This window comes from Xyrauchen texanus, chromosome 9 (assembly GCF_025860055.1).
Source record: "Xyrauchen texanus isolate HMW12.3.18 chromosome 9, RBS_HiC_50CHRs, whole genome shotgun sequence".
Taxonomy (NCBI): Eukaryota; Metazoa; Chordata; class Actinopteri; order Cypriniformes; family Catostomidae; genus Xyrauchen; species Xyrauchen texanus.
In genome coordinates, this window is record NC_068284.1 from 22238572 (window position 1) to 22250153 (window position 11582).

General features: G+C 36.0%; 1 protein-coding gene across 1 annotated transcript; it reads left to right on the forward strand.

The window, feature by feature from the left end:
- The first annotated feature begins 4248 nt into the window (after positions 1-4248).
- LOC127649401 (polycomb complex protein BMI-1-B) lies at positions 4249-10156 on the forward strand. Its single transcript, XM_052134473.1, has 10 exons — positions 4249-4552; positions 7125-7256; positions 7384-7480; positions 7704-7759; positions 7973-8023; positions 8134-8242; positions 8427-8469; positions 8574-8672; positions 8838-8918; positions 9038-10156. Exons 2-10 carry the CDS (start codon positions 7139-7141, stop codon positions 9362-9364), a joined length of 981 nt encoding a protein of 326 aa, XP_051990433.1. The 5' UTR covers positions 4249-4552; positions 7125-7138; the 3' UTR covers positions 9365-10156.
- The last annotated feature ends 1426 nt before the right edge of the window (positions 10157-11582 follow it).

Sequence of the window (11582 nt, forward strand, 5' to 3'; positions counted from 1 at the left end):
GCCTAAAGAGAGGGCCACAGACAAAGGCTACGTGTGATAACAGCAGGTGTCCTAAAGTCCATATGAGAGTCAATTAGATTTTTTTTAATTAAAACTTGTTGGCACCAATAATCGGCTCGAGTGACCCATCTAGTTTTGTCTTAACTGACTCATTACTGACTCGCATATTTAGCTGCTGATGTTTTTCCTCGATGTTCCTCTTATGCTACTTTTTTTTTTTTTTTTTGAGTGTGAGTTACTACAGATGGTCCAGACAGACAAACCATTTGAAACATCCTCAGATGAGAAAGCTGTAAATGCACCGTATGCAGTGAGTAAAATTATAGCTTAAGAAAATCTTTTGCTGAAACATAGGCCTAAATTTTTTTTAATTAATAGCCTAAGAAAACGCAATATCTAAATAGAAATAATTGTATTAAATATATTTACCATCGTATCAGCCATCAGCTAATTATGGACTTATTTTCAATTATTTTCTATAATTTATTTGCTTGGCCCATTTCAGTTTTTTCCTAAATACATGAAATGTGATATTTCATTGTTTTCAAGCGTAAACGTTTGGATTTGGTCGTTTTAGTGCCAAAGTAACATTTCATGAACTGCTCACATGTTTAAGTCTGTGACATACCTTTGAGAAACTTTTTACATTGGCTATTCACGCAAAAATAAAAAATGTCATAATTTACTCACCCTCGTGTTGCTTCCGTTTGAATGTCCTTCTTCCATAGAACACAAAAGGAGATGTAAGGCAGAATGTTAGAATCAGTCGCCATTCACTTTCATTGCATCATTTTCCCCCCACACAAGTGAATGGGGACTGATGATGTCATTCTGCCTAACATCTTTTGCGTTCTACGGAAGAAAGTAACGGTCCAACTTTGGAACAACAAGGTGAGTAAAGTATGGAAGAATTTTAATTTTTAAATGAACCATCCCTTTTTAATTTCCATCTTCTGGAATTGAGAAACTCGTGGGCGTCTTTGTGCTTGGTTAGAGATATAGAAGAAATCCAGTCTGTTCTAACAGAGGTTACGAATTAACGTATCAAAATATAAGGGTTTTCCCTTTTCTTTTAATTTAATAGTTAGTCGGTCATTTTTTGAGTGGTTAGGTATAAGTTATTCATTCGGCGCCAAACACGGCAAACTAATAGCATAATATACCAAATAATATGTATTCTTCCTAATGGGCTTTTATTCTTTAAACTGAATGTTCATTGATTAAATCACCCAGTTACAGCTTGAGGTTTAGCCCCTTACTTATAGTTGTAAGTATAGAGATGAATTACTGGTTCTTCCTTATAGGCCTAAACAAATTTGGCTTCATTGATTTAAATACTAAAACATATAGCAGAATTGTCATCGCGTTATATAATAAACTGAAATGGTTCAACAGTTGCAGGCTACGCATGCTATGCATTAATCAATAAAGCGGAAAACATATATATAATCGGCACCATTTTTAAAATAGTACATTTTTAGTGGAGTATTAATGATAGTTTTTTCAACTGATCACCGTCAAGCCTACGATTTGTCCGATTTCCGTAAAATTTTTTATCATTATTTAATTTATGTATTTTAATAAATTAATTAATAAAAACAGTTGCCTTATGGCATCGTATTATTTTAACACTTTTAAAATTCACTTGTATAGCTATTTTATATAAAATACAATATCCATGAGATGCAACATTTCCACTGCAGCAAATCAATCTCATGTAACAAATCAACAGCTGTTTGATTTATTTTCTTTGCTTCTTTATAAACAGTATGGGATTATCGAAAAGCAAGAGGGAAATTACATTTTCTTTGATATATAGCCTTGATCTGATCAAATGTGGCAAACGTAATTCTGCTAAAAAATAAATGTATAAAAAATACGTAGGCTACATATTAGAAATCCCTTACAACTTTAGAGTTCGTTAAACGTATAGGCTATAAGGGGAAACGTCGGTATGCATTTATAAATAAGGGAAAATGTATGCTAGAAGAGCAGAACAAACTCATTGCGCATGACTGACCTGATAAACATATGGATTTCAAATTCTATTAAATATTTTACAATTACCTAACGCATACCAAAATGCTATCATTTTGTCTGCACATTTTGTTTCATTGGTATAGAAAATGTCATAGTGGGACAATATTCATGTTCATTCATAATTAGATTTAGATCATCATAAGTAGAAATGCAAACTCAAGTCTGCTGAATCTGAAGGCCAAGTCCTGACCTCCATATATCATATAGTTCACTAATCAATCTCGTGGGATCATATACAATCAATAAAGTCATTAAGGTTTAAGCCAATATCTTATAGCAAATACAGGAGAGGAAAACTCGTCTCCTTAAAACTTAGTCACTGAACATTAGCCTACAGTTTTTAAGAGATCTGCACGTTATCCTTGTTATATGGACTAGATGAAAAAGAATTCGCTTTTAATTGTCTTCATGGACTAAGATGAAAGAATGAATAGGCTAATAATTGTGCTAAATGTTGCCTTGTGGTATTGTCTTTAGACTCTCTCCAAGTGGTTTCTCAAATTCTTTTCAATAGTAGCTGTAACACCCGCTTGGCCATACGACCATTTTGACGAGTCACATCTGTGTTCTTGAGATTGTAGGGAATGACACTAATCATTGAAATTATACGTGTAGTCTGACCAACTCGACTATAGTCACATAGTAGCTAAATGACCTGGTTTATGGATTAGCGATAGCCTTTGTCGAAAATTGGTATGGTTACTTGAAGGAGCACCAACGTTTTGCAGAACCTAGACTACGGTTAACGCTTGCGCCTCGCGTTTCCGTCAGCATGCTGAGCTGCTTTGTTTTCGCTGAAGTGCCTGTATTAAAGAAGCTGACGTCATGGCAGGCAGACTGCGCGTGTGGCTTGCAGCTGAACACAGCACCCTAAACGAGTACCGTCCAGCACTACAGTGAAAAAAACAACACAGACCTACCTCACGCGCGCGCGAGCACACGCACCTTAGCGCGTTCACATTCTTACTGATTATCCAGCCATTGGAAAAAGAAAAAAATAATGTGTAACTTACAGTAGCCTACTGTTACACTACGCGTTGAGAACGGTTATCAATGTAAATGTAAACGTTTGTGAACGGTCTGTGAAATATCCAAACATAAAAGTAGCCTACAGCTAAATTAATATTTTTTACATTGCTGATTTAACTGAGTTACATGTTTGACTTAACCTACAAATTAATTAAGGATTTGAAAATAGAGGCTAATCTATAAATTGTAATTTACTAAAGCATGCTACTAGACGGCTGCCATTTGCCTTCACTGTAGGCTATATGTTCATTTATGAGCAATGAGTGGACTTATGGACTTCATAAGAACCGTCTTGTAAGTGTAGATCAAATGTTGCGTGACAACATCACAGCTTCTGTAGGCCTATGTAGCTATCCATGTGTCAGGAGCACAATTTTTTAATGACACACTCGACTTTTCTTTTTGAGCGACTTTACTGTGACATACGTGAAACTGAATAAAAGCAACTGCATTTAGCTGACATTTGTGGTGTGCAAACGTAGTATATAGGAAACCCTCTAATTTTATAATTTAGTGACGGTTGCATTCTGCACCGGCTGGCCTTCACATAATCTTGTAAATGTGAGCTACTGGCCCGACCATCTTTAAATTAGACTTTTGCTTATGTGGGTTCATAGGATATGTCTTGAATATATGGGGCACATCATAATCAGCTGTCTTCAACGCGTTATTTCGAAGTGGTCACACTTGTCCTTTGTTTGTACGAACGGCTATAATATAACCACTACAGGTTAGAAAGCTAACATATTGTATAGGCCTACTGAGAATTATTTAAATTGAGAGTTTTCGTGGCAAAATAAACGAAATCAGCGGAAGTATTTTTCTTGAATAAATTATTAGCCTACAACATTGCGATTTAAAAAAATAATATGCGTAATATTTGAAAGAACCCTTCTGCTTGTTCTGCAATAAAATGTAACTTTTACGCACATTTGTGTGCAAATAAAGAGAAGCGCAGCTCCTCTAAAAGTGTGTTCAATGCTTATCCTGAGAAACGTGTCTACCAAACGACGTGGCTTGGTTAGGGTTTTTCCTCTTGAGAAGTGGTGATGTGGGTGGTGAGGTTTGACAAAGACATCCGTCAGAGGGTCTATTGATGATATACCCCACTACTAATTCCCAGGCTACCCGCAAGGAATGAGATCACGTGATGGAGTGGGGCGGTCGAACTAAGCCATTTTGGGGACTGTGTCAGTTTGCACTGAACCATCAGACACTGTGTTTTTCCAAATCAAATCACTGTGCTGAAAAACTACTCATCTGGAATTTACCATCTTGGTCCGGAATCTGTGGATTAATAAGTGAATCAAATCGGAAAGAAGAAAGGCCACAATGAGCACGGCGGTGGTACATTAGAGCCATTGACAGCGTCTGCAGCTCATTCCAAGATGGCCGCTTCGGTTGCATTCATTTTTTGCTGATCGACTCTCAATTTTTATTGTCTACCATAACAAAGCTAAAAAGCCATTGGATAATAATCCGGGTATGTACGTTTGGATGAACAAAAAATGCGGAGTTTAGAGCTTTTCTGCCTTTGTTTTATATTATCTTCTCCGGAGACAAGAGAGGAACAATGTTGCCACTTGCATGGATGAATGTTGTCTGTAGGCTACAACGTACGAATTTCATTTAAAATGTTGCTAATTTTTTGGGAAAAGGATTCTATGACATATGTTAACACAATACGCACGTCAGTGAGTATTTAATCTTTGTGAAACTGAAGTATAGCGTTCTCCCCGAGTCTTGTTTTTAACCTAAAAAGTCGGCGCGCACTGGAAAATAACAGGCGAGTTGGGTCAGGTGTTAACGGGTGACAACATTCATCCATTTCTTCACGCTCGAAAATCAAAGATTAATTGCCTTATTTTATAGAAATGTTTAGCCTGGAGAGTGAAGATTTAGGCAAAATTAGACTTGCCATGTTTTAATGTCATCGGTTTGTTTTTTTAACTTAAGTCCATAAGCTTATTTGCTGGGTGCTAGTCTATCTCATAAGCGGCAACACGAGAAACCACTAACATACTTTTATTCTGAGTCGGTTAACTTCAGAGCAAATGTATTTTTGAGTGTGCTTATTTTTTTATTTGTCACCGAATGTAACTTCTCTTATAATACTAAATCATTGTTATCTATATGATCAGGACAGGACACGTAAGGCTGGCCCGTCTTTTTTTTTTTTTTTTTTGATAAGTCTTAATTCAAAGACCTGTTTATAAAAGGCATTTTTTCGTTATTCTGATATAACTATACAATATATGATTATTTATCAGTAAGTTGTTGACTAAACAGGTCAACATGTAAAACAGTTCAAGCGACTAAACGTGTCAAGTTCATAGGCTCCAAATGTAGTTAATAACTCCATCTAAAAAAATGAAAGAACGTTAACGCAATCTAAAGTTTGTTTATATCTCGAAATGGATTGTTCCGTTTCGTGTCCACTTGCCAAATCATCCTTCTGGCAAAATGTAAATGATTAAGCTGTCATTGGAAATTACGTGCTGTGTTGCCACTGTCTGGCCTTTCCACCTTGCCGTGTATTACTGACTTTCAGTTATCTAAATCACACATTACATATAAACAGCCATAAGTTTTTACCACACTGCAAGTGTTGTAGGCTATTTCATGGCCACGAGAATGGGGATGTTTGGATTTCCATCAACCAGCCATAAATGCATAGGCTATAGCCTGAAAGTGCAAAATATTAAGTAATAAATCCGCACGTACACACAGTTCTTCTTTCTTGTTGTTTTCTAATGCATAAATGTGACGCTAATCATCTACTGTATTTTGAATATTATTATTAAAACCAAACTTGTGAGAAGGTTTTATGGGCCTGGTTGGAAAACCAAAGCACACCTCGTTTTGCCTTTGAAACGTAACCACCTTGTTTATTTAAATCCACCGTCCGATCTACAGATTCCCTTATGCGAAAACGATTATAGGCTAATTCAATCTTAATCCCTAACCACAGTCGATTCTTAATGAAGAAAAGTTGTACATCATCTTCTCTTGCCTACTGACTACTGTAAATTACTAGCTGTCGTTCTGTGGTCTTTCGAATTGATTTTCAGTTTCACCTGTTGTGGACATATGCTATCCAGTTCTTACATTGTAATGTTTTTCCTTTAATATAGTAAGTCTATTTTCAGGCATGGTTGGTCTGGGTCATAAGAAATTCAGAGACTTCAGACAAACGTAGGTTTTGACTGAAGCCATATTTTTATTAGATGGCCATTTAGTGCGTTGGATTCGTGCCACATTGCACTAGCAGAGTTCACTATTTAAAATCGCATTTACGGGCTATTGATATTTTCAAACATTTCGCATAGGGCCGCTCTCAGCTTCGCGCTTCGATGTGTTCCTCTTTGAAGAAGACATCGTCACGGCAGTACACAATTTATTTTACAGTTTGATAGCTGTATGTGCTGAAATTATGATTGTCCGGCGTGCTTAATAGGTGATGGTGAGCAATGCTTTTTAAACAATAGTGTGGCGCACAGGTCGTAGCCTCGAGAGCGAACTCGCGTGGACTCGGGACTGTGCAAAATGGCAGCCACTTTCAAGAAGCTGCATACTTTTTTTTTGCGAGAAACACATGAGCAGAGAGGAACGAGCCGTGCTTACCTGTCAATAGGTTGAATTTATGATCATTTGTATTGATCCGGGCAATCTGTGAATCCTTCGAAGAGTGCGGCTCCATTTGACTGGCACAATGCCAATTACAACCTGTCGTCATAGCAACAAAGTGTGGGCTTTTCGGTTTTCATTCTCACCTGTACGCATCAACTGCATATAAATGAAACCCATTTCACTAGGCTACTTGTGTGTGCAATTGACAATGACTTTTGCTAAGAGATTTGAGTCGGCTGGTCGGTTATAATTGTCGGGTTACATGTTAAAACAGAAATGAGTTGTTCTATTGTCGCATATTTGGTCCCTCACGTGCAAGTGAACCTGATTTGTCTGTAGCCTTAATATCCTGTCGCTAATTATTTTTCTATAGGCTGTTTTAATAAAGGCTGTGAATATTAACGAGTCTCTTGTTTGGTCATCAGGTTCGCGATCTCACATGACAATGCACAGAACAACAAGAATCAAGATAACGGAGCTCAATCCTCATTTGATGTGCGTTTTATGTGGAGGATACTTCATTGACGCGACCACCATTGTTGAATGTTTGCATTCATGTAAGTCCTATATCGATCATAATATGCATTCATTATTATTTGTTTAATGCTGCTTTGTTGATCATTCAAATAGGTTTGTCTTTTACTACAAACTGTGTTTAATTCGATTAAGCTATTGTTTTCACAGTCTGCAAAATGTGCATTGTGAGGTATCTGGAGACCAACAAATACTGCCCCATTTGTGATGTTCAAGTCCATAAAACAAAACCTCTTCTGAATATCAGGTAAGGGCTGTGTTTTGATTTAAATATTTTAATTTTGAATACGGATTTTTTTTTGCATTATTTTAATGAGCATAGGGCTACATGTTGCTAGTGTATCCCGAAAACAGAATAAAGCTTTGTAATTCTGAATAGGCTTACATTACAGCCACAGCTGTAGTAGATAAACGTGACTTTAGAATATTTGCTCAGAATAACCCCTCAATTCAACGTTGGTATATTCCAGGTCAGATAAGACCCTTCAGGATATTGTATACAAGTTGGTGCCTGGTCTATTCAAAAGTAAGTGTTTAAAACGTTTTTTGAAGTGTTAATTTAATTAGGCCTATATTAATTAATGCATTTTCTGCAAGACGACTGGAAAACAAATAGCTTTCCTCAAAATATCATGATGTGACCTTTAAGGGCTACTAATATTTTAATAATTATTGAATACATTTTTTTTTAATAAAAAATATATACATCTATAATGTGTGTGTGTGTTTTCTTATTCAGATGAAATGAAACGAAGGCGGGATTTTTATGCAGACCATCCTTTAGTTGATGGTAAAATGTGAAGGGGCTTAATTCTAAAATTAAAAATTATTATAAAATTATATTTTCAATGGTGAATACTGCATCCGTATCATTTGAGAAATTCTTTCTCTGAACTTTAGCAACAAATGGTTCGAATGAGGACCGAGGAGAAGTGGCCGATGAAGACAAGAGAATCATTGCTGATGATGAGATCATCAGCTTGTCCATTGAGTTTTTTGATCAGAACAAGTAGGTTCCGTTCAACATTAGCTCCTTGTGGTGTCTAAATTTAAGCTGTGCCATTATCATTAAAATCCAGTGTTGCTCTTGAAGGTGTTAATGACATAATCATGCCAAGTTGTAACCAGACCTGTGAAATTTATGATATTGTAGTTAAACATTGCATTCTTGTTTTTCTCTTTAATATTTTTAGGCGTGATGGTAAAGATGGGGAAGATAAAGAAACCACAAAAGAGGTAATGAGTTTTATATTAAATTAAATATTTTACAACATGTCTCAATGAGTCCATTTTAAGATTTATAGTGGACAACTTAAATGTGTGGAATCTTGTAATTTTAGGCTAATGTAAAACGGTACTTACAATGCCCAGCTGCTATGACAGTGATGCATCTCAGAAAATTTCTCAGAAGTAAAATGGATATACCCTGCACCTTTCAGGTAATCTTGTTTACATTCACTTTCTAAATGATTCGGTTTCATCTCCTCTCTAAACATATTTTCAAGCAGAAACATCTGTTTTCAAACACTTAATATGCTGCACTCTCAGTGTTTTAATGATTACTAAATATGAACTTGTTTAGCAAGACTGTTTTCTTCTTTCAGATTGAGGTTATGTATGAAGATGAGCCCTTGAAAGATTATTATACTCTTATGGATATTGCTTATATCTACACATGGAGAAGGGTATGAGTATATATTCAAAACATTAAAACAATTTAAAATTTGACACATAATTTGAAATTTTGAAAATGTATTTAAGTTTGGTTGCTTTTAAAGTAATAACAGGTGTGTATATTTTACAGAATGGGCCCTTACCATTGAAGTATAGAGTTCGGCCTGGCTGCAAAAAGATGAAGTTAAGCAGCCCTAGGGATGCTATTAGTGGTGGCAGAAGGCCTGATACAGAAAGTGACTCCAGCAGTGACAAACCAAACAGCCCAGCTGTTGCCGCACCCTCCACATCCTGCTCTCTGCCCAGCCCAAACACTCCTGTCCAGTCTTCACATCCCAACTTCCCTCATATCTCCACAGTTAACGGAGTGTCTGCCAAAGTTGGCCCAAATGGCCAAGCTCCTTTTAGCAGCAAAGTCTGCAAAGTTTCATTTAATGGCTCCAACTCACTCGAGTGACTTGCTATAGATGCCAAAGCCATCAAAAGAGCTGTGATGTAGATGCTTTCTTTATAAACCACCTCTAAAAATTTTTGTATAATTTTTAAATATACTTGTTTTGTCACAGTGTGTGCAAACTTTGTAACACAGCATTGCTTGTGTTATATTTTGTATTAATTAGGCCTACTATGGCTTAATGTTGTGAAGAGTACTTGGCTAGGAGCTGAATGTATCTAGGTGTTTTTATAAACTTTTTTTTCTTTTCTTTTTTTTTTTTTTTTTAGATTAGAACAGCAATGTAAAAAATATTTTTCTTGTCCATAAAGTCAACAATAAAACTCAAGGGGGCTCGCACAATGTTTTGATCATCCCGGAATTGTTCATCATATCATAAAGGGCATGGATTTTATTCGGTGGAAATGTGTAAACCCAAACAAAATTTTTGATAACCAAAGTATATCCTTGAAGAGCAAATGTGAAAGTTTGCATTAATATTTGCAATGTTGCATTTTTAAAGGGCGGAAATGCTACGTCAGCTATATTGATTGGATAAACCCAGGAATATATATTATTTTTGTTTACTGCCACGTGCTCGTCACATAAGTTAAGTTGAGAAATTTAGTCTTATTTTCTCTTTTTTTTCCCCCTCAATATTTATCTCATCACGCGAGTATGAAGATTGTTGCTAGAAGAATCCGTGCATTCACAGCCTTAAGTTCACATGTTCTTTCTTGCATTTCTGTGTTCAAGCGGTTATTTGTTAATGTCAATGTATCTTTTACTGTTGTACAATATGAAACCTTTGTCTAAATAAACATTTTACTTTTTTATTTCTAAATTCATTGTTTGGCCTTCATAAAACAAAACCACAATTGTTCTGTGCAGTGCTCTGAGATATAAAGAGCCGAATGCGGCCTTGAACGAGTCCGCACAAGTCAGGTCCAAATTAAATGTTTGATAATTAAAGGTAAGAATCAGCGACTTGATATTTATTTATTAATGAACGGTTTAGTAAATCCGTATGGCCGATATGTGTTCGTGAACTTGTGGGGTCGACTGATTCGAAGGAAAAATGCACAATTCCAAAAGAAGGACATTTTTGTGGATCTTCGGACAGTCTGTAGCTAAGCAATATATTTTTCTTCATACACAGTGTTCAATTAACAAATCATAAATAAATTGCAAACTCCAAAAATATGCTCATGAGACAGACAAAAAACGATTCGACAAAAGGCACAATGAAAATAAAGCAATAGGTCTACGTTAGGCTTTTTCTCGTTAAGTCAACGGGAAAAAAAATAAACACACATAGGCCTATATAAAAGGACCTTGCGTCTGTACATAGTCAATGAAGACTCAGTCGTGTCTAGTGATCTCACCGGCCTCACACTCGCACAGAACTGGACTAAAAGGCCCTTTTTATGTCCGACCACCACTGCACATGACAAAAATCGACTCTGAAAGTTTAAATATTAAGTAGGCTATAGCTAACGCACAGAGCGTTCTCACAATAAAAATCGTAAATTTTAGACATAAAAATATTTCCTAATTATTAAACTAAATAATTTCAACAGAAAAAATTACCAAAATAGCACTGAATATTTTTTATTTTATTAACTGCATTAATAAGATATTTTCTGTTGATTAATTATCCACTGGACAAGGCGCATATCGATAAGGCGTCCCATTTCACAATTCGCGATTTACCAAAAATATGTGGATTTGGTAGCTGTTTAACGAAAAGTAGTATGAAGAAGAAAAAAATCTGCTTGTTTAAAACATTAGGGCAATGTATTTATTTGAAAGGAAACAGAATAAATTCAGTGGCTTTGTCAAAAAAAAAAAAAAAAAATGCTTTTAAGTTGGCATCACATTGACACGAAGCGCAAACTTTGTTAATAGGCGGAATGCTGTAATCTGGACCTGTGGATGTCTCTGAAACGCAAAGCCTCGATAGTCTTTCATTTGAAATGGAATGGTCCCATTTCTTTAAGCGTAGTTGTGCTTACAGTAGTCTGTAGGCTATGTGAACCTTTTGGAGTGTCTTGTTGATTAACAACACTGTGGATAGTGAAGAAGAACAGATTTACCATGAAAGTAAATTACCAGATGTAAGTAGCCTACTATTGATGTCATATGAAAGTGTAATCTTTAGGCACAGCAGTAATAAATCTTCTGGGTTAACGACAATTTCGGACAGTTTTGACGAACAGAAATTACACGCACTGAGTCAAAA